This window comes from Somniosus microcephalus, chromosome 9 (genome assembly GCF_052327205.1).
Source record: "Somniosus microcephalus isolate GS21.2 chromosome 9, FLI_Smic_1.0, whole genome shotgun sequence".
NCBI lineage: Eukaryota > Metazoa > Chordata > Chondrichthyes > Squaliformes > Somniosidae > Somniosus > Somniosus microcephalus.
This window is the reverse complement of record NC_140995.1, coordinates 171,557,743-171,580,947: the sequence shown is the minus strand read 5'-3', so window position 1 is coordinate 171,580,947 and position 23,205 is coordinate 171,557,743. Positions and strand designations below refer to the sequence as shown.

General features: G+C 45.2%; 1 protein-coding gene across 1 annotated transcript in view; it reads right to left on the bottom strand.

The window, feature by feature from the left end:
• Positions 1-2,335: 2,335 nt before the first annotated feature.
• Positions 2,336-23,205, bottom strand: part of LOC147112834 (interferon gamma receptor 1-like) — a 112,042-nt gene continuing 91,172 nt past the window's right edge. Inside the window, exons 4-7 of the mRNA XM_085997509.1 lie at positions 21,140-21,303; positions 13,622-13,784; positions 12,130-12,236; positions 2,336-2,948 (exon numbers count right to left, since the gene is read on the bottom strand). Of these exons, the coding sequence (XP_085853635.1) occupies positions 2,718-2,948; positions 12,130-12,236; positions 13,622-13,784; positions 21,140-21,303 (665 nt within the window). The 3' untranslated portion in view covers positions 2,336-2,717. The remainder of the gene's footprint in view (positions 2,949-12,129; positions 12,237-13,621; positions 13,785-21,139; positions 21,304-23,205) is intronic.

The following is a 23,205-nucleotide window of genomic DNA, read 5'->3' as shown; positions in this document are numbered from 1 at the left end:
GACTGCAACCTGAGCGACAGTCGCAATGTCCCCAATGGCTGACTGAAAGGATCCGTTGGCATAAAAATGGAGGCCATCAGTCAGTTTAGCCATCACGGACAGAGAGGTTCTGCAGCGTTCACGCGGCTGCAGATCCTGACCAAGCAGGTGGCACAGATCAGTAACAATGTCCCTCCAGAATCGGAGCCTTCCCAAACACTGCTCCTCCGACATGTCAAGGCTTGTCACCTGCTGCCTAAAGACCCTTGCAGCTTCCCGTCGGATTGGCCGACCTCCATTGCCCCTCCTCCTTCTGGCCAATCCCGGCCCTCTCTGCCGCCGTCTCTCTGCCCCTTCACAGTGTTGGGCGATGAGGCCGTCGCCCTCCAAACAAGCTCTCATTCCGATGCCAGTTGGTCAAAAGGCTTTTAGGTGTAGTGCTGCAAGTGCTTCGGACAGGTTTGAAGGTCCCAAGTACTGTAAAGCTAAATTCCCAGAACTCCGCTCCACATTAGCTCGCCAACTCTCTCTAGCAACGATCGCAATGAGCAGGCCAAGTGGCAGAAGATTCTGCACTAAAGCTGTCCCCTTTAAATAGCGCCCCCCTACTCCGAGAAGGGCCTGTTAGCCCTCCCTCGAACTGTCACTAATAGCGCTGGGCGCTAAGGCTCCGGGCGCCACCCAATATGCGCTCAGGCGCTCCTAAAAGACGTTGCACACTGAAATGACGTCATGATCTGCTTGCGCTCGCGGGCACGTGCACTTAGCGCAGGCGCAAAATGTATAGTCAATATCTGAGTTGTCGCTATCTTCATAGCGAACGCCCCAACATAGGGTATCGCCCCAATTCTAGGTCTCTTTAGGCGCTCAGCGCCGGCGCTACCAACCCAATTTCTAGGCCAATATTAGCTATCCAAAGGGAAACAAAGTGATGATTGCAGAATTGTTTTACGAGTATACAATAAAAAGATAACGTGAAAGTAAGTCAACAGGTACAGAAAAATAGAGATCAAATATAGAATATAGACACTGTGCTTGCGGCTCATAGTAAGCCTAGCCCCAAGCAGTCAGAAATTTGATGACCTCGCAGGCTCGGAACCCCTCCTGGGCCCCAGTTAAAAAAACCTATTATAGAGGAGAATGAAACAAAATTGGTGGAAGCTTTCATTGAGAACCTGTTATTCCTATCTTATTCTAATTATCCTAAGTCTATCAATTCATCAGAAATAAAATTACAAGGCTGAATTTCATCTTTTGCATAGGAGCATTAAATACTTGCTTAGCGGGAGTTGCTAGAGGAAGATTGGGTTCACATGATTTTCTGTCCATATAATGTCAGCTTGGCTCACGGGTAGCGCACTTGCCTTTTGGGTCAAAGGGTCATTGGTTCATGCCCTGTTTCAGAACACAATCTGGGATGACATTTCAGTACTATAATGAGGCATTACTGCATTGTTAGAAGTGCCATTTTTCAAATGAGTTGTTAAACACACCATGGGGTGTGATTTTCATCTGCCCCATTATTCAGTGTGATCAGGCAGAAGACATTTTTTTTTTAAAACACCTACTGCTCATTTGCCATGCGAGGCCTGCCTGACTCAATTTTTGGGGTAGGCAGCCAGCGCTCCTGCCCGAAACAGGCAGGAGTCTCATTAAAATATTACAATTGGGGTCCTAGGGCAAATTTAGGACCTCAATACAATTTTAGGGTACTACTGGATGGAGGGCGTGCTGTTCCCCAGTCAAAATAAATGTTGAGCGGCCAAACGAAAGGACCTTAAAAGATACTCATCCTGGGCCCTCAAAAATCTTTTAATCTGCTGCCGGTCCCTCTGTGGACGCCCCCCCCCCCCGCCGCCCCATTGGAATTGCTTTCCCAGCTCTTTAACGACTCACTTACGGCTTGGCTCTGTGGAAGACTTCAGACATGCCACCTCCCTGATTGGTGAGCTACCGATTAGTGCTAGTTCAATGGTAGAGCTGAGCGATATTATTCCATGAGACCCGACCACGGAAATGGATCGGGCATTCGGTGAGCTTCATCGGGTAGATAGTGCAATCACTCCGCCCACCACCTGCACAATGAAAGCCGAAAATGAAAATCAACCCCCATCTGTCTGTTCGGGTGGATGTAAAAGATCCCATGGTGGTATTTTGAAGTGTATGGGAGTTCTCCCCATTTCCTGGCTAATATTTATCCTTCAGTCAACATCACCAAAATAAATGAACTGGCCATTGATTTCATTGCTGTTTGTGAGACCTTGCTGTGTGTAGATTGGTGTTTGTCTACGTAACACAGTGACCACGCTTCAAAAATAATTCACTGCCCGTAAAATGATTTGAGGCACAAAAGGCACAATATAAATGTTTGTTCTTTATTTCTTTCTCAATTTATTTCAGGCCCAAAATCTACATGTACAGCAAACACACTGGGCTGAGAACCTATGAATCTTTCCTTAATGCTAGGATGGTTCTCGCTACCAACCAGATTCTGAAATGTAATATTATTCAAATGTTGTATTCAAATGTTGAACTTCATGTAGTTCTGTCCCTAATCAAGAAACCCTTTGTGAGGTTCTTTAACTTATTCATTACACAATGCACACAGTGTCATTTTGTGATTTTATTTTCAGCCCATATCAACCCTATACAGTTGCAATAATGATGCATAACATCTACCAGTTTCTTGGGACAAGGAGCTGCAATGACAGCACGTGGTATCCTTAGGAATTAAAGAGTTAGTGAACATTTAACAGAGTTTGAGGTCTATTATATGCCCAGTCCTTCCCAGCATATTTCAGACCAACGGTAAGTGGTTCAGTAATCTTTGGATTTGTAATGGGCTTTGCTGCTTCCTCAAAAAAATCACATTCAACAGGAATCACTTCCTCATATTTAATCACAACAGATACAGCATCCTCCTCAATCTTCATGTCTACATATGGGTTGATGGCCTTTACAATAAGCATCTAGGAAATAGAAGTTGCAATTTTAATTCAAAATCAGAGCACTGACAAACTCAATGCCAATATACAAATCTATAAAGATTGATTAAATAAATAACTGGTAACACTGCCGATTAACACCCTCAATAGAGTTGTTTAATGACTGCAGACATACACTTTAATCACTTTGCTCTGGGAATTCCAATGTTTTGGGAGGTGGAAGTCAGGTAAATCACCCATGGGAGGGGTCTCACAATTTGCAATTTGGGGTGGAACCCAGATCTGTTGGGTTTCTGCCCTGGGCTATCCTGAAATTCCACCCATTATATTCTCAGTTCAATATAAGCCATGCCAGCTGAGAGCAGGCGTGAGTCCCACTGTCAGCCCTGTAAAGTCCCCAAAAATGCAAAAATTAAGGCACTTAAAACTTTGACCTATCAAGGGCCTATCGAGCAGAGTACTGCTCCAATATTCCATCCGGCAGTCAGAGCGGGCACCTCTCTTGCGCCTGTACAGGTACAGGCCAACCGCTCGACTATATAAATTGCCCCATCCCTGCGATTTGGGCAGGGCCAACATCAATGGCCATTCTTCTTAGATCAGGTTAATGAGTTAAATGTGGGTGAGCATCTTGGGAATAGTGACCATAGTATGATATGGTTTAAGATTTAAACTGAAAGGGGGAAAAAGTAGGTACAAAACAAGGGCACCAGATTGGAATAGGGCAGATTTTAGAAAGACCCCTACTATTTCATTGTTCTTTAAGATTGGAGGACTGCAAAGTAGCCAAAGCAATACACATTTTCAAAAAGGGAGACAGAACTAACCTGAGTAATTACACGCCAGTTAGTTTAACATCTGCGGTATGGAAAATTTTGGAGTGTTTAATTGAAGATGAAATGAAATATCTAGATGAAAAGAAAATAACTACAAACAGCCAACACAGATTTTAGAAGGATGATTGTGCTGGAAAAATCCTGATGAGTTCTTTGAGCAGGTGTCAGATATGATGGATGGGGAAATGCAGTGAATGTGAATTTACAGGTCAATCGGATAAGATTAAGGGGTATGACATTTGGGGATTGGTAGCAAATTAGATTAAAAACTGGTTAGAAGGGAAGAAACAGAGTTGGAGTAAAGGGAACTTTCTCAGAGTGGTGGGTAATGGTGTCCCACAGGGTTCCGTTCTGGGATCATTTCTGTTCACTGTGCACATCAATGATTTGTAAGTAAGGCTACAGGGAGTGATGTCCAAATTTTCACATGATACTAAAATAGGAGGCATAGTAAATAATTCAGAGGACCAAAGAAATCTGCAAGGGATATTAATAAGCTGGTCACATGGGCAAAAAAGTGGCAGATGAAACTCAATGTCAATAAATGTGAGGTGGTACATGTGGATTAAAAAAACCCAATAATTATACTTTGAATGGGGGAAATCTGGGTGACGTGGAAGAGCGGGACGATTTGGAGGTTCAAGTTCACAGGACAATGTACCTCAAGTGGATAAAGTAAAAAGCTCATGGAGTGCTGGGTTTTATTGCAAGGGGTGTAGAATTTAAAAATCATGATGTGAAGGTAAAACTATATAAAACCTTCGTAAGGTCACAGTCGGAGTGCTGCGTGTAGTTTTGCGCTCCACACTATGGGAATGATGTTGAGGCAATAGAGAGGGCGGAGGATATTGAAGCATTAGAGCGGGTATGGTGCAGATTTACTAGGATGGTGCCTGGTATGAGGAAATACAAACACAAAGACTGACTTGAAAAATTGGGGCTGTTTTTGTTAGAACAGAGCAGATTAAGAGGTGATTCTTTAGAGGTGTTTAAAATTATGAATGGATAGGGCAAGGTAGATAGAACCAGACTGTTCTGAGTGCTTGAAGGGTCTAGAATGAGGGGATGTAGATAAAAGATTTTGGGCTAGAAGTTCATTATAGCCCAGGAATGGGCAGTATAATTAGACAAGTTGGAGAATTAGCGCCAGGCGCTAATGCTTTAGACTGCACGCAGAATTCGTGCTCACTGCTCAAAGATATGACTGGAGTCCTAATTCAAGTCTTTAAGCCCAAGCTCAGTGGCGTTACACTCAGGGTCGAGCCCTGGCGATGGAGCACGCGGTGTCCGCAGGCACGCTCGAGGCCTTCCGCGACCGGTGGACACCGTGGGGACTGGAGTGCATCATCACCCCAGCCAATGAAATTTTAATTTAATTTGTTAAGTTTTATTTAAAGTTATTTTAGTTACAGTCCATTTGTTTAATCACCCCGTCAGAAAGAGTACACTCAGGGTTGAGCCCTGGAGATGGAGCATGCGGTGTCCACCGGCACGCTTAAGGCCTTCCGCAACTGGTGGGCACCACAGGGACTGGAGTGCATCATCACCCCGGCCAACCAAATTTCAATTTAATTTGTTAAGTTTCATTTAATGTTTTATTAGTTACAGCATTTTTTTTGTTATGGGTTGTTCAAAAAGAGTACACTCAGGGTCGACCAATATCAGGTGCAGTCTAATTGCAAGCCATCATTGCCACAGAATTTTTCTACTTCTTAAAGGGGAGGTTCATTCTCAGCATTGCTGGCTGTGCAGCTGCCTCAGCAAGCAGCAGAAGGCCAAGGAGAAGGAGCCGGAGGACTGAAGCAACTATACTCATGGCAGATCCACGCCCCAGGGAGAGAGCACACAGATTCTGCGACCAAGCATTGGAGGCGTTGGTGTTCGCTGTGGAGGGACGGAGGGCGGTGCTCTACCCGGTAAGTGGCAGGTAACCCTCGTCGCAAGTCTTCCGCACCATGTGGAGGGAGTTGCACAGCACATCTCGGACAGCACTGTGGTCCCCAGGACCCACACACAGTGCAGGAAGAAATTTTACGACCTCACTCGGGTGGTCAGGGTGAGTGAATGCTTCTACAAATGCTAAGTACCACCATATGAACCACGGCCTTCACACACTGCCCAAAGCACCACACCCTCAGCAGTCACCCACCAACCAACAATCTCTACCAACACTCACACCCACATCTCACACCTTGCACACAATGACAGCTATTCAACTATGGCAGGCACATCACCCAAACACATTGTTCCATACTCACTCACACATTTTCCTTTCTCTTGCAGGCCAAGGTGGCTCACAACAGCAGCGAGCAGGAGCGCACAGGCAGGGGAAAAGCCGACACCCAACCACTGTCTGCACTGGAAAATAGAGTGCTGCAGATTATTGGGCGCCAGGTGGTAGGCGCCGTGGCCACTAGCGACATTGACCTCCTTGGGGAAAACAACAGTATGTTCATCCCTACTCCTTCTCACATCCCACTTCCCCCTCACCCCACAAGCGTTTTGCACTTCCCAGCTAATCATGCTGTATGCATGCATTTCTCCCTTCCATAAGAACATAAGATGTAGGAGCAGGAGAAGGTCATTTGGCACCTCGAGCCTGCTCCGCCATTCAATAAGATCATGGCTGATTTGATCTTGGCCTCAACTCCCTGCCCGCTCCCCCTAACCCTTGACTCCCTTATCATTCAAAAATCTGTCTATCTCCACCGTAAATATATTCAATGACCCAGCCTCCACAGCTCTCTGGGACCTGCACCCCTCCCCTCACCTTAACCCGTCTCTTGTGCCTTTATGCTTTCAGATAATGAGCAAGCATCTGAGCAGCCTATCCCTGAGGGTACCATAGAGAGCCAGGTGAGAGAAGGAGGAAGAACACACTGTACTTTGGGTGGGGGACTTCAATGTCCATCACCAAGAGAAGCTCGGTAGGACCACTACTGACCGAGCTGGCCAAGTCCTGAAGGACATAGCTGCCAGTCTGGGCCTGCGACAGGTGGTGAGAGAACCAACACGAGGGAAAAACCTACTTGACCTCGTCTTCACCAATCTACTTGTCGCAGATGCATCTGTCCATGACAACATTGATAGCAGTGACCACTGCACAGTCATTGTGGAGATGAAGCCCCGTCTTCACACAGAGGACACCCTCCATCATGTTGTGTGGCACTACCACCGTGCTAAATGGGATAGATTCAGAACAAATCTAGCAGCTCAAACCTGGGCATCCATGAGGCGCTGTGGGCCATCAGCAGCAGAATTGTATTCCACCACAATCTGTAGCCTCGTGGCCCAGCATATCCCTCACTCTACCATTACCATCAAGCTAGGGGACCAACCCTGGTTCAATAAGGAGTGTAGAAGAGCATGCCAGGAGCTGCACCAGGTGTACTTAAAAATGAGGTGCCAGCCTGGGGAAGCTGCAACACAGGACTACATGCATGCTAAAAAGTGGAAGCAGCATGCTATAGACAGGGCTACGCGATCCCACAATCAACGGATCAGATCAAAGCTCTGCTGTCCTGCCACATCCAGTCGTGAATGGTGGTGGACCATTAAACAACTAACAGGAGGAGGAGGCTCCATGAAAATCCCCATCCTCAATGATGGTGGAGCCCAGCACATGAGTGCAAAAGACAAGGCTGAAGCGTTTGCAACCATCTTCAGTAAGAAGTGCCGAGCAGATGATCCATATCGGCCTTCTCCTGAGGTCCCCACCATCACAGAAGCCAGACTTCAGCCAATTCGATTCACTCCACGTGATATCAAGAAATGGCTTAGCGCACTGGATACAGCAAAGGCTATGGGTTCCGACAACATCCTGGCTGTCGTGCTGAAGACTTGTGCTCCAGAACTAGCCACGCCTCTAGCCAAACTGTTCCAGTACAGCTACAACACTGGCATTTATCCGACAATGTGGAAAACTGCCCCGGTATGTTGTGTCCACAAAAAGCAGGACAAATCCAATCCAGCCAATTACGTCCCATCAGTCTACTCTCAATCATCAGCAAAGTGATGGACGGTGTCGTCGACAGTGCTATCAAGCGGCACTTACTCACCAATAACCTGCTCATTGATGCCCAGTTTCGGTTCCGCCAGGACCACTCGATGCTAGACCTCATTACAGCCTTGGTCCAAACATGGACAAAAGAGCGGAATTCCAGAGGTGAGGTGAGAGTGACTGCCCTTGACATCAAGACAGCATTTGACCGAGTGTGGCATCAAGGAACCCTAGTAAAATTGAAGTCAATGGGAATTGGGAGGAAAACTCTCCACTGGCTGAAGTCACACCTAGCACGAATGGAGATAGATGTGGTGGTTGGAGGTAAATCATCACAGCCCCAGGACATCGCTGCAGAAGTTCCTCAGGGCAGTGTCTTAGGCTCAACCATCTTCAGCTGCTTCATCAATGACCTTCCCTCCAACATAAGGTCAGAAATGGGGATGTTCGCTGATGACTGCACAGTGTTCAGTGCCATTTGCAACTCCTCAGATAATAAAGCAGTCCATGCCTGCATGCAACAAGACCTGGATGACATTCAGGCTTGGGCTGATAAGTGGCAGGCAGCATTCGTGCCACACAAGTGCCAGGCAATGATTATCTCCAACAAACGAGAGTCTATCCACCACCCCTTGACATTCAACGGCATTACCATTGCCGAATCCCCCACCATCAACATCCTGGGGGTCAGCATTGACCAGAAACTTAACTGGACCAGCCAGAAAAATAATGTGGCAACAAGAGCAGGTCAGAGGCTAGGTATTCTGTGCCAAGTGTCTCACCTCCTGACTCCCCAAAGCCTTTCCACCATCTACAAGGCACAAGTAAGGAGTGTGATGGAATACACTCCACTTGCCTGGATGAGTGCAGCTTCAACAACACTCAAGGAGCTTGACACCATCCAGGACAAAGCAGCCCGCTTGATTGGCACCTCATTCTCCACATTAAACATTCACTCCCTCTACCACTGGTGTACCATGGCTGCAGTGTGTACCATCTACAAGATGCACTGCAGCGACTCGCCAAGGCTTCTTCAGCAGCACTTCCCAAACCTACGACCTCTACCACCTAGAAGGACAAGGGCAGCAGGCGCATGGGAATACCACCACCTGCAAGTTACCTTCCAAGTCACACATCATCCTGACTTGGAAATATATATGTGAGAAGTCACACAACACCAGGTTATAGTCCAACAGCTTTATTTGAAATCACAAGCTTTCGGAGCGCTGCTCCTTCTTCAGGTGAAGTGGAGAAATGCATAAAGACACAGCTTATATAGTCAGAGAATCATGTCAGATGTTTACAGGTAACCTTTCCAACTGCCATTTATCACACCTCGGCAGAGAGATAATCACAGCAGTCAAAGGTGTGAATGGTGTCCAAACAGGTCAGTCAGGGAAACATTACATCAAAGAACAATGAGGTGGGGTCACAAGGGGTCAAATATTGCAGATGCTGGGGTCTGTATGAAAAACAAAAAAAGACAAAAAACATTTTTTTTGGCTGGAAATCACAGCAGGTTCGGCCGCATCTGTGTAGAGAGAACAAGCCAATGTCGACTCGAGTCTGGATGACCCTGCATCAGGACATTCAGCCTCCGATCTTCGGGTAAGCATTCTCCAAGGTGGCCTTCGAGACACACAACGCAAAATCGTCGAGCAGAAACTGATAGCCAAGTTCCACACCCATGAGGACGGCCTCAACCGAGATCTTGGGTTCATGTCACGCTACATGTAACCCCACCTGATGCAGGGTCATCCAGACTCGAGTCGACATTGGCTTGTTCTCTCTACACAGATGCGGCCGGACCTGCTGTGATTTCCAGCCAAAAAAAATGTTTTTTGTCTGTTTTTTTGTTTTTCATACAGACCCCAGCATCTGCAATATTTGACCCCTTGTGACCCCACCTCATTGTTCTTTGATGTAATGTTTCCCTGACTGACCTGTTTGGACACCATTCACACCTTTGACTGCTGTGATTATCTCTCTGCCGAGGTGTGATAAATGGCAGTTGGAAAGGTTACCTGTAAACATCTGACATGATTCTCTGACTATATAAGCTGTGTCTTTATGCATTTCTCCACTTCACCTGAAGAAGGAGCAGCGCTCCGAAAGCTTGTGATTTCAAATAAAGCTGTTGGACTATAACCTGGTGTTGTGTGACTTCTCACATTTGTCCACCCCAGTCCAACTCCGGCATCTCCACACCATGGAAATATATAATAACAACAGAAAATGCTGGAAAAACTCAGCAGGCCAGGCAACATCCATGGAGAGAGAAATAGAGTCAACGTTTCAGGTCGAAACCCTTCGTCAGGACTGAAAAAGCACAGGAAATGAAACAGATTAAAAGGCCAGTTTGGGGGCTGGGAAATGGGGATGAGAGAACAAAAGAGAAGTGAAGAGACATTAAGAGGTATTGAAAACGAGACAAGATGGTGATAGGACTAGTGGAGAGACAAGAGGCGGCTCTAGATTAGGTGTGAAATGCGCTGGCAGAATGAGAGACAGCTGCCATTGGAAATATATCGCTGTTCCTTCATCGTCGCTGGGTCAAAATCCTGGAACTCCCTCCCTAACAGCACTGTGGGAGTACCTTCACCACAGGGACTGCAGCGGTTCAAGAAGGCGGCTCACCACCACCTTCTCAAGGGCAATTAAGGATGGGCAATAAATGCTGGCCTTGCCAGCGACGTCCACATCCCATTAACGAATAAAAAAAACACATGGGATTAGGTCTACTGCTCACATGGAGGATATAAACCAACATGGACTGGTTGGACTGAATGGCCGGTTTCCGTATTGTAATTTTTGTGCAATTCTGCTGGTGCAACATGGACTTGGGCCTTTGTTTTTTACTTCCATCTTCTTTGTGAAATTAATGGCCCAGAAATTCGGGTCGAAGGCTTCCCGCGGGTGCAAGCCCCCGACCTGCACTTACCTAGCGCGCCGGCCGTTGAGCTGTGGGCCCCCGTGGAATTCCGATCCTGGGCCTGCTCCAGCTGCCGGCGCGCAGTGCTTGCATATCACAGGGGCGCAGTTAGTTCGATGCGGCCCCTGGGATCACGTGGGCCAAGGGGAGCCAATCGGAGCAGGGAATGCTCCATTCATAAGATTGACAGGAAGAGCTGTCAAAATTTATAAATACTACCGGCCCCAAAACATCACTAAATCTTCAAATAATTTTTTTTTTTTAAATCACATTTTTTTAATAAACTATAAATTACATGAAATAACTATTTTAAACAATAATTTAAATTTTTGAAAAAAATAATTATATTTTCTAATGGGGCTAAAAATAAACTTACCTTGCTTTAAAGTATTTAAAAATAATAAACCTGTGGAAAAAATGTTTTAATTTTAATTAATTCACCACTTACCTTGTAAAAAGCAGGCCTTGCGACTGCTTTTTAAATATGTAACTTCTGGAGACTTACCCTCCCGGGAAAACCTGCAAAAATGAAACGGAAGTTCGATGCGCACGCGCAGCCTCTCCGGCGCACGCGTTCGAACTCTGGACCCCTTCGTTCAGGGGAACGGAAGTGCCGGTTTCCTGCGCATACACAGTGCATGCAGGAAACCGGCACTTCCACTGGGCCTATGGGTGAGTACCCCGTGCGTACTCACCCGTGGAGACCCGAATTTCTGGGCCAATACTTTTGAAACATTTCCCACCTGCAGAAGAGATCCTCTTCATGAAAGTTTGGGATAAGTTCTCAGGATATTAAAATCCTTTCTGAGCTATTGTACAATATACTACGTAGATGTAGTAAAAATTAGTATTTTTCTAATATTGTGCTAATTAAGATGAGGAATGTTACTGGAGAATTGAACAGTTTTCTACTGTGGACACCAAGGCCGCGATTTTGCCTACCTCGGCAGGTCTAGTGCGGCCGGGGTCGATGGCGGGGTGCGGGATCCCTACCTGCTGTCAAAAAAAAAATTCCCAGCCGACCCACCACCAAACGCGCCCGCTGACCCCCCGAAACATTGCCCCCCCCCTAGTGTTTGAGTCAAGCACCCAGAAGAGATGTAACAGAAATCAGACATGAGATATTTACCCAGTAATATACTGTAACCGCAGATTCAAGGCAGTATCCCTCCCAACTGCACCTGTGTGGCACTTTCCTTACGACTATTAGTCAAATGATCAGTAGTTTTCCGTTTTGTACTGACACCAACTAGGATTTGGATTGGGACTGCTCAAGCTCGTTTTACTTAGATTTTTTCGAGCCAGCAGAAAGAGGAAACTTTCATTCAGTGAGATTTGGGTTCCAGTTCAGATCCCAAAGATGAAAGGTCAATATAAACAACACATGCACCAACAGCCCCCCCGTAAATTTTATTTTTAAATTACAGAATTACTTACCAAGGATTTTGGCAAGACTAATTTCTTTTTTAAAAGTTTCCAGAGAACGCTGACAGTTACAAGCCCCAAGAAAAATGCAACCACAGCTAGAAGTACAATTAGAGTCTCTAGAAGGCAAAAAAGAAACAAAAACAAAACATTATTACTCATTAATACAGGTGTAAGAAATCTCCTGAAAATAAAATTGGAATAGCACTATTGTTCTATATAAGATGTGACGCAAAATACTGCATACTACCTTCTCCTTAGAATAATGATGTTACTTGAACCTACATCACAGGACTGAATGCAATATATCTTCTCTTATAAATCATGGCCCAGAAGTTCATGAATGCACCCTGGTCCTATTCCAAATCTCAGGGTCGGGGCATTTGTATATATAAAATATTAAATTTAAATAAAATATAAAAACAAAAAGTGTATGTATATCAGGCATATCTAATCATGTGAAATAAATAAAATAAAATATAATGAAATGCATTGAAAAACCAATACAAACTGTGATGTTAGCAAATGTTAGCTGGTGCCTACGCCTTTACTGTATCAATCAGGTAATCACCTCAGGTGTGGAGAAGTGACCCAAGAAAATCCAATTTCAGGAAACTTAGTCTTATAAAGCTTAAATTACACTACCCCCACCCCCCTTGGAGATCCTTAGCAACACTGGACACCAGGGATGTACACAGGCATCCCTTGCACCTAGAGTTGCTAAGGCAGGAACTATGTTGTATGATGTATTTTTCTCATTAGTATGACATTATAATATGCCCACCCCATTTCTTTCTGCAGTCAAAAGGGACAGAGGCTTGGCATAACGTCACCCCTTCCGGCCGAGAAATTGTTTGCTTTGCTGCCCTAGGACCATGGAGTTTTGGTACCATATTATAATGTCATCTAGCATTGCACTCTGATCTTGCCATCATTTCTCTGCTGTCGATGTGTACTGTAATTAAAAATGAACTACAGCTAAATAATACTAAAATAAAATACCCCCATGACAACTGAAGCCGAATTAAAGTTAGCAGGGTGATAGAATAATGAGTATTTCAGTTTGTGACATCAAGAAGATGTATCAAACAAGTTCAGAGATAGAAGGATAATGGAATAGAGGGATCACTTGTGCTAACATCATGGCTTGTATTGGTTTCTAAATGCATTTCATTTTATTTATTTCATATAATTAGATATGCTTGACATGTCATATATTGTATGTCATCAGTACTATTTCCAGGTCATAATCCATGTCAAGAGAACACATGTGAGATGCAAAAGCTCAATAAGGTGAAAGCTTAATAAGAATGATTATTTTGGCCCTGTGTAATGAGATCTTTGATGGCAATTGGGGGTGTTATGAATGTCAGTTAACATTGGGTCTGCAGATTAACACAGGTCTGGGCTTTAGCTGATGTCTTGGGCCAGTTGCACTGACATTTGAATAGCTGCAATTTACAATGCAATTCTGAACATAATTCTTACTGTATGGCCACATTACCTTGTATATTTAAGGACTGAACTTTGAAGCACTTTTGTGTTGACCATTCTTCTTTCATTTTCCATTGCTTTGAATTCACTTGAGCAGATACACATAAGGTAACTCTTGGCTGTGTTATATTTAATTTCCATCTTGATTTTCTAATTCGACAATTTTTCTTTGGCTAGAGAATTGTACAATAAGAGTAAGATTACAAAGTAATTCACTTTAATATATATATCATTTATAATATGTCTGGTATTAGTTTGTTCCAGTTAGTCTGTTAGTAATAAAAGATTTCATAGTTAGGAGAATAGAGTAGTCCTTTTGTAGCCAGAACAAAAGAAAGAAAGACTTGCATTTATATAGCGCCTTTCACGACCACCGGACATCTCAAAGCGCTTTACAGCCAATGAAGTATAGTCACTGTTGCAATGTGGGAAATGTGGCAGCCAATTTGCACACAGCAAGGCCCCATAAACAGCAATGTGATAATGACCAGATAATCTGTTTTTGTTATGTTTATTGAGGGATAAATATTAGCCAGGACACCAGGGATAACTCCCCTACTCTTCTTCGAAATAGTGCCATGGGATCTTTTACGTCCACCTGAGAGATCAGACGGGGCCTCGGTTTAACGTCTCATCCGAAAGAGGGCACCTCCAACAGTGCAGCACTCCCTCAGCACTGCACTGGAGTGTCAGCCTAGCTTTATGTGCTCAAATCCCATGGAGTGGGACTTGAACCCACAACGTTCATGACTCAGAGGTGAGTGTGCTACCAACTGAGCCACAGCTGGCACAAAGGTCAGAATGATGTGTTCCCTCCCAGGTGTCAGGTTAAGGGATAACATGGAAGTGATGCTAAATGTTTTGGATTGGGAAGGACAACAGGCAGATTTTATTTATCAACTTGGCTCAGTGGTAACATTCTTGTCTGAGTCAGAGGATGTGGATTTAAGACCCACTGCAGGATATGCAATAACAGTGACTGGACTTAAAAATAATTCATTGACTGTGTAGGGCTTAGGGAAGTCCTGAAGATGTGAAGATGCTACATAAATGCAAGCTCTTTCTTTGTTTCATGCTGGAACCCCAGGCACACGAAAAAATAAAATTGAGGCCCTGCAAAAGACGTTTCAACAATTAGGAGATAGGTTAAAGAGCAGGACATCACGGGTAGTAAACTCAGTGGCCCCGATTTTCGGGCAGCTGTCGGGCGGCTTTTCATGCGGCCGTGGTCCGAAAATCGCGGAAAAGGCGGGTCGGGACCCCCCCGCCTGATTCCCCGCCCCGTCCGACTTTCGGACTGCCGTTTTCACGCGCCCCGCTTCAGTCCCGCCCGCCGCTGGCGGGACTGCTCGTCGGAGCACTAGCAAGCAATTATCTGCTTGTTGAAGTGGATTTTCCCGTGCCGTTGCGACTTTGGGGCTTTCCCCACCTGAAACCCGCCTGCGGAGAACCCCACCGATGAGAGCTGGCGTGAAAACAGCTGGCTTGCTTGTTTGCAGCAGCAGGTCGCTGAGGGCTGAAGATATTTAAAGAGGCAGCATTTGCAGGCTGCAGGACCTTGTTGATCAAGGCTTGGGGGAACTATTTGAAGCCTTAGGAGCAGCTGCAGAAAGTTGGAGCCTCACACACTTCTTCAGTGTGAGCTCCTGGGAAGCCCCTCTCACCAGCCTAACTCAGGACCTCCTCAACCGAGGCATCTGCTAGAAGCATGGGAGACCTTTGGCACCTTCCCTTCCTGGCATTAGAGGATCTCCAACAGCAGAGGTGGCAGCAGCAGAACCAGGAACAGCAGGATGATTACCAGGAGCACCAGGCTGCTGCTCACTCACCTGAAGCTGCACAAGCCAGAAGGGGCCAGCGCTTGGAAGTGGCTTGAGAGCACCTTGCTGCGCTTTAGGGGGCCAGTGGGACCCGTTTCTGCACTGGCAGTCCTACTCAGAAGGACTTCCATGAAGATCTGGTTTCTCTGTTCAACAGATGGCCAACGCTCCTCAAGAGATGTCATTCTCTTATGAGCACTCACCATGTTTTCCGTATGCTGGCGAGTTATCTCCTCCATGGAGGTTGCCAACCTTTCCATGGTGCTGCGTTCATGCACCAATGACTCCACAAAGGCTCTGCTCATGGTCGCTATGGACTCCTCCATTCGCTCCACACTCACAGCGACCCTGGAGACAAAACCTGCCAGAGACTCCTGCATCTGTGCATGGAGATCCATCACCTATTCTCTTGCGGATGGACCCAGAGGCAGAGGGTCGAGATGCAGCGCAGCTGAGCTGACCTGGCAGAGCCCTGCGCCCTCCAACGAGGATTCTCCACTGCTGTCCCTGTCTCCAGAATCTGCTGAGGCTCACTTGTCAGCTGTGAAACACCAGGTGACAACACTACTCTATGTCCCAAAGGTCCCCCCGAGGTGTGAGTGTCTGCGCTGCTGCTGGGTGCGCTTACTTCTGCTGATGCTGCACCCTCAGAGGTTGGAGCTTCCTCTGAGGAGTCTGGCTGCACAGCCTCTTCCTCCTCCACAGTGAGGACGGGGGCTCTGGATGGTACTGTGGGGGAGTAAAGGAAGGAGTTAGAGATGTAATGCCAAGGTTCCTCTGGTGACTCCCAGCGAGTTGGCATCTGCTGACACCTGCATCCATGCAGCATTGGTCTCAGTGGGAGGCCTCTTCCTCCCTGACCTAGGGAAGAGGACCTCCCTGTGGGCCCTAACCCCATCCAATAATGCCTGCAGTGAAGCCTCGTCGAATTTGAAGGCAGCTCGGGGTATGGCACTGGCCACAGCTGCTGCAGGCTCCTTATGCCATCCTGTATGGTTCATTTGGAAGCCTTCAGAGGATGTAGTGCTTGCCATGGACCTTGAAAGCACCACGAATGATGACATCATACTGTGGGGATTTCTGACTCGATTTAGACAATTAGCAAGGCTTCCCACATGCTGGGAATTAATTGGCCAATTGAGGGAAAATTGCGTGGGGCTGGCTGACACTTTTTTATGTGTGTCAGAAACCCCACATTCGGGGAAATCCAACCATTGCCCACACAAGCCGAAAATCGGGGCCAGTATTACTCCCAGTGCCATGCACCAGTCAGTATAAGATTATGATAAGGGAGTTAAATATGTGGCTAGAGAGATATTTCACCATTTCTACAGGATGAATGAGTTTCACCTGAACAAGGCTGGGACCAATGTCCTCACTGGGAGAGTAACTAGTGCTGTGGGGGAGAGAAAAACAAGGGGCCAGAAATTCCAGAACGGGGCTTGCAGCGCGTGCAAGCCCCGTATTTGCACTTACCCCGCGCTCCTGCCGATCAGCTTCTGGGACGCCTGACCTTGGAGAAATAGAAAGCACATTCCCGGGCAGCGTATGACGTCACGCCGCCCAGGAGTGCAGCCAGCGCGGACCCAGGAGCGTGCAGTGTAAGTGAGACACGCCCCTTGAGGTCTCAGTTTCACTGGACACGCCCCCAATGTTTCTGTCAAGCTGCTTTGCTTTTTTACATGCAAAGCAGCAGTTTAAATAGGTTTTTGGAAGTTTTTTGAAGATTTTGGTAACTTTTATAAACTTTTTGAAATGTTTACATTATTTTGAGTAATCTGAAGTAGTTTTAAAGAGAATTAAAGCAATTTAAAGACTTTTAAAAGCCCTAAAAGAATTTTTTTAATTCCATTTATTTATTTAGCAATGTCGTCGTCATACGTGTCTTCACACTGTTCCCTTTGGGGAACTGTATGAAGTGGTGGAAGGATTTATGGCCATGATTAACGCTCATTCTGTGACCGTAACCATCTTTGAACCAGCCATTAGGGCGATTAGTCCTATGGCGGGAGGGTTTTACGGGCTCCCACAAGCTATACAAGGAGGGGGGCCACCCACACCCACACCCACGGACGCAAATATCCCACTGGATGTCAACCCAGAATTTAGAGCCGGAGCTCCGACTCCACTTGCCGGGACTGTCTGGAGCGGGGTTCGAAACCCTACCCTGATCTGGCCCAGCGGCGGGGATCCTACCGCTATGACAAACGCCCAATCCGATTAGCAACGTGAAATGGCAGCATAGGGCTCCAGTCACGGGGAGGGAAAAGGCGCAGGAAACGTATGGGTGTCACCTTTTGTGCGGAGTGGGCCTTTTGCGTAGCAGTAAGCATCCCCGCCGCTGGGCCAGAAGGAGTAGGGTTTTGAACCCCACTCCAGACAGTCCCGGCAAGTGGAGTCGGAGCTCCAACTTTAAATTCTGGGTGGACATCCAGCGGGATACTTGCGTCCGTGGGTGTTGGTGGCACCGCCCCCCCTCAGATGGGTTGTGGGAGCCCGTAAAACCCTCCCGCCATAGGACTAACCACCCTAATGGCTGGTTCAAAGATGGTTACGGTCACGGAATGAGCGTTAATCACGGCCATAAATCCTTCCACCACTTCATAGAGTTCCCCAAAGGGAACAGTGTGAGGATACGTCCGATGATGACCTCTTGCGCAATGCACCTCCTTGGACCCTCAGTCGCAGATGCGAGGGGGCAAGTCGTGCAAGTGTTAAATTTTTTATTTTATTGACATGTAAAATGTTGGCCCAATAATTCCCTTCCAAATGCGCTAGTACGATCGGGGTACTTACGCATCTGGCCGGATGAAATGCCGGTTTTCAGCATGCACAGTGCATGTGGGGAAAACCGGCATTTCCTGTCCTCTGAACGAAGGGGTTCAGAGGCAGAACGCGTGCGACTGCACATGCAGCGCGTGCGCAGTATAATTCGCCGCTTTCATTAATGCTTTCAGTGAGGTCCAGTCATTACAACTTACACATGAAAAAAGCATGGGTACAGTTGCTACAGAGGCTGCGGAGGAAGATATTTCTTATCGTGGAGCTTCTGAAAGTATGTATGTCTGTATATATTCCTTTGTGTGTTATGTATATATTCCTTTACTTATGTGTATGAATGTATTATTTAATTATGACTTTCAGAGAAAGTAACTTATTGGAAAATCATAATTAAAAACATACATTCATAGTAAAGGAATATAAAACATACATACATATGTAAAGGAATATATGTGGACATACATACATAACTCATTCTCACATTCCATTCACACAGCCACAATTGCTCCTTCTACCTACCGTTCTGAAAACCCTTTAAAAAAAAAAAAATTTTAACTTTAAAACTTACTTAAAATTTCTTAAAATAACTTCCCTCCCTTTCCCAAACAAAAATATTGCATTTCAAAAGCTCCACGATAAAATATATCTTCCTCCGCAGCCAATGAACCACTTTACACTTGCTTTTTTTCAGTGTAACTTCTAAGGACTTAACCTCACGGATTTCATGAATGAAATCCACGAAGTTCACTGCGCAAGCGCTGCCTGTGCAGTCGCACGCGCTCGAGGTCTGGAAATGCCGGCGTTCCCCGCATGCGCTGTTCATGCTGAACGCCGGCATTTCCAACGGCCAGAAGCGTGAGTAAGCCGACCGTACTCACGCTTCTGGCCTGGAATTTCTGGCCCTGAGTTTCACCTGAACAAGGCTGGGACCAATGTCCTCACTGGGAGAGTAACTAGTGCTGTGGGGGAGAGAAAAACAAGATGAGAAAGCAGAAAGGAAAGAAAAAGGGATAAAGAATGTAGGAAAGATAAAAGAAAAAAAAGTAAAATGATAAAGAACAGATCAGAAGGAGAATGGATTAAAGTGAGTAAGATTGTCAAATAAACGGAGGCAGGTGGTGAATAAACCTCATGAGCTAGAGGCACAATTGCTTTGGGAGCAGTGATGATATAATAGGATTTCAAAAAGACATGACTTAGGGTAGGGCAGATCTGGAAGTTGAACATTCCTATTAACAAAATCTTAGAGTTAAAGAATGAAAAGGGAACTATTACTTTATTGGAAGTATATATTGTAGACAACTGAACAGTGGAAAGGAGATAGACGAAGACATATGTAGACAAATTAGAAGAAAAATGCAGGAACAACAGAGCTGAATTAATGCTAAACAACAAGAGCAACAACAACAACTCTCATTTATATAGTAATATTTAACATACTAAAATGTCCCAGGGCTCTTCACAGGAGTGTTATCAAACAAAATTTGACATCAAGCCACATAAGGAGATATTAGGGCAGATGACCAAAAGCTTGGTTAAAAAGGTAGGTTTTAAGGAGCATCTTAAAGGAGGAGAGAGGGGTAGAGAGGCAAAAAGATTTAGGGAGGGAATTGCAGAGCTTAGGGCCTAGGCAGCTGAAGGCACAGCTGGCAATGGTGGAGCAATGAAAATCGATGCTGGGCAAGAGGCCGGAATTGGAGGAGTGCAGATATCTCGGAGGGTTGTAGGGCTGGAGGAAGTTACAAAGATAGGGAGGGGTGAGGCCATGTAGGGATTTGAAAACAGGGCGATAATTTTAAAATTGAGGCATTGCTGGACTGGGAACCAGTGTAGGTCAGCGAGCACAGGGTGATGGGTGAACGGGACTTGGTGCGTGTTAGAATGTGGGCAGCAGAGTTTTGGATGAGCTCAAGTTTACGGAGGGTGCAAGGTGGGAGGCCAGCTAGGAGACCATTGGAATAGTTGAGTTTAGAGGTAGCAAAGGCCTGGATGGGGGTTTCAGCAGCAGATGAGCTGAGGCAGGGGTGGAGACAGACGATGTTACGGAGGTGGAAGTAGGCGGTCTTGGTGATGGAGCAGATATGGGGTCAGAAGCTCAGCCCGGGTCATAGAGGATGCCAAGGTTGCAAATAGTCTGGCTCAGCCTCAGACAGTGGCCAGGGAGAGGGGGACAAGGACAGATCCTATGGGGACGTCACAGGTAACACAGATAATTTGCTAGGCCATAGTTAGATTACTATATCCAGTTTTGGGTGTGCTACTTTAGGAATGATATTAAGGCTATGGAAAAGGCACAGGAGAGATTCACTAAGATGGCAGCATGGATGAGAGGCTTTAGAGAAATTGGCACCTTACTCATTCATCTCTTCTCATAACTAAAACCACTCATCCCTGCTGTCATTGTAGTGAATATCTTCTGCACACTTCCCATAGCTTTGACATAATTCCTAAAGAAAATTAAGAGATTTGATTGAGATGTTCCAAATTCTGAAGGGTTTTGATAAATAGGGAAAATTATTCCCACTGGTTGGTGAGTCAATAACTAGAGGGCATAAATTTAAGTTCATCACCAAAAGAACTAAGGGAGAGGTTAGGAGAATTTTTTTAATGCAGAAGGTTTAAGGACATGGGATACTCAAGAGTAGTGGAAGCAGAATCCATAATAGATTTAAAAAAGGATGTGGATAAATATTTGAATAACATTTTTAAAGTGTCGGGGAAGGGGTAGGGGAATGAGACTCAGTGGATAGCTCTTTCACAGGCCCCGGTCTGTGTTGTAAAGTTTTCTTATTCTTTGGAACACATTAAAAAGCAGAATTAAACAGTGACAAATAACAGCATGTCTGACATAAGCAGTGAAGTTACATTCACTTGAACTGTGCATATCAACATTTGCTAATGACATTTTATTATTTAATAGTGCATACCAATTCATTGTTTCCTTTCTGCCAATGGCAAATATTACATCTAAAGTCACGGTTTACTTTCAGGCCAGTCTCTGTAGTCAGTTTTGCAACAACAGGGTAAATACATCTCAGAATTACTTGTTGTCCATGGACCATAACTTCTACAGTGGGAGCACCTATTGTGGCTGTGTAAAGCATGGAAACAATATAATTAAATAACATTCAGAATCGTGCTCAAGTCTATATGCGTATAGGCTAGAAATTACTGTTCACAATAAGTAGCAGATGAATGTTTAATGTGTCTGTATGACATTTATCTGCCTCTTATTTTAATGGTGGCATTAACCTTTCTAAAATAATGTGATTGTTGCCTCAGTTAAATTAGTGGACAGAAGAATGTCATATGAACAGAATATCATGAACAGGACCCTGTGATCCCCAGTGTGTCAGGTAGATTTTTCTTTAACTTAGATATTTGCAGCTGAGAAACAAAGTTCATGGAATTATACTGAATTACTCAAATGTGTCTGCCTCAGATCATACAGCACAGAAGGAGGCCATACAGCCCATCTCTTTGAAAGAGCTATCCAATTAGTCCCACTCTCCCACTCAGCCCTGCATTTTTTTCCTTTTCATGTATTTATCCAATTCCCTTTTGAAAGTTACTATTAAATCTGCTTCCACCACCCTTTCACGCAATGCATTCCAGATCATAACAACTCACTGCATAAAAAACATTTTCCTCATTTCCCCCTTGGCTTTCTTGCCAATTATCTTAAACTGAGGCAATAATCCAATTATTTTAAATAGGTTAATGCTACCATTAAAATAAAATGTGTGGCAATCTTCATACCCCTCCTCAGCAGCTCAATGTGTGGAGATTACGAAGAATATTTAAAAATCCTTTGCGTTCTGTGACTGAACAACTTTACTTAGTTTTAAAAGTTACTCAGCAATGAAAAGTTCTTATAAACAGTTCCTCAAATTAAGAAATAGGAGGAGTAGGAGTAGGAGTAGGCCATATGGCTCATCGAGCCTTCATGCCATTGAATAAGATCATGGCTGAAATTCTACATCAACTCCACTTTTTCTTAGTGCCCAAAAATCTATTGATCTCAGTCTTGCATAGACTCAACGACTGAGCATCCACAGCCCTCTGGGGTAGAGAATTCCAAAGATTCACCACCCTCTGAGTGAAGATATTTCTCCTCATCTCAGTCCTAAATGGCTGCCCCTTATCCTGAGACTATTACCCTTAGTTCTAGACTCTCCAACCAGGGGAACAGCCACTCAGCACCTACCCTGTCAAGCCCTCTAAGAATTTTATACGTTTCAATGAGATCACCTCTCATTCTTCTAAACTCCAGAGAATATAGGCCCATTCTACTTAATCTCTCCTCATAAGACAGCCCTCTCATCACAGGAATCAATCTAGTGAGCCATCGTTGCACCCACTCTAAGGCAAGTATATCCTTCCTTAGGTAAGGAGACCAAAACTGTACATAGTACTCCAGGTGTGGTCTCACCAATGCCCTATTTAATTGCAGCAAGACTTCCTTACTCTTGTACTCCAACCCCCTTGCAATAAGGGCTAACATACCATTTGCCTTCCTAATTGCTTGCTGTACCTGCATGTTAACTTTCTGTGATTCGTGTACAAGGACCCCTAAATCCCTCTGAATACCAACATTTACTAGTCTCTCACCTTTTAAAAAATATTCTGCTTTTCTATTCTTCCTAACAAAGTGGATTATTTCACACTTCCCCACATTATACTTCATCTGCTAAGTTCTTGCCCATCACTTAACCGGTCTATATCCCTTTGCAGCCTCTTTGAGCCCTCCTCATAGCTCACTTTCCCGTCTAGCTTTGTATAGTCTGCAAACTTGCACATCTTACACTCAGTCCCCTCATCTAAGTCATTGATATAGACTGTAAATAGCTGAAGCCCAAGCACACTGATCCTTGCGGTACTTTGCTAGTTACACCCTGCCATCCCAAAAATGACCTGTTTGTTCCCACTCTCTTTTTTTCTGTCCGTTAACCAATCCTCAATCCATGCTAATATATTACCCTCAATCCCCTGA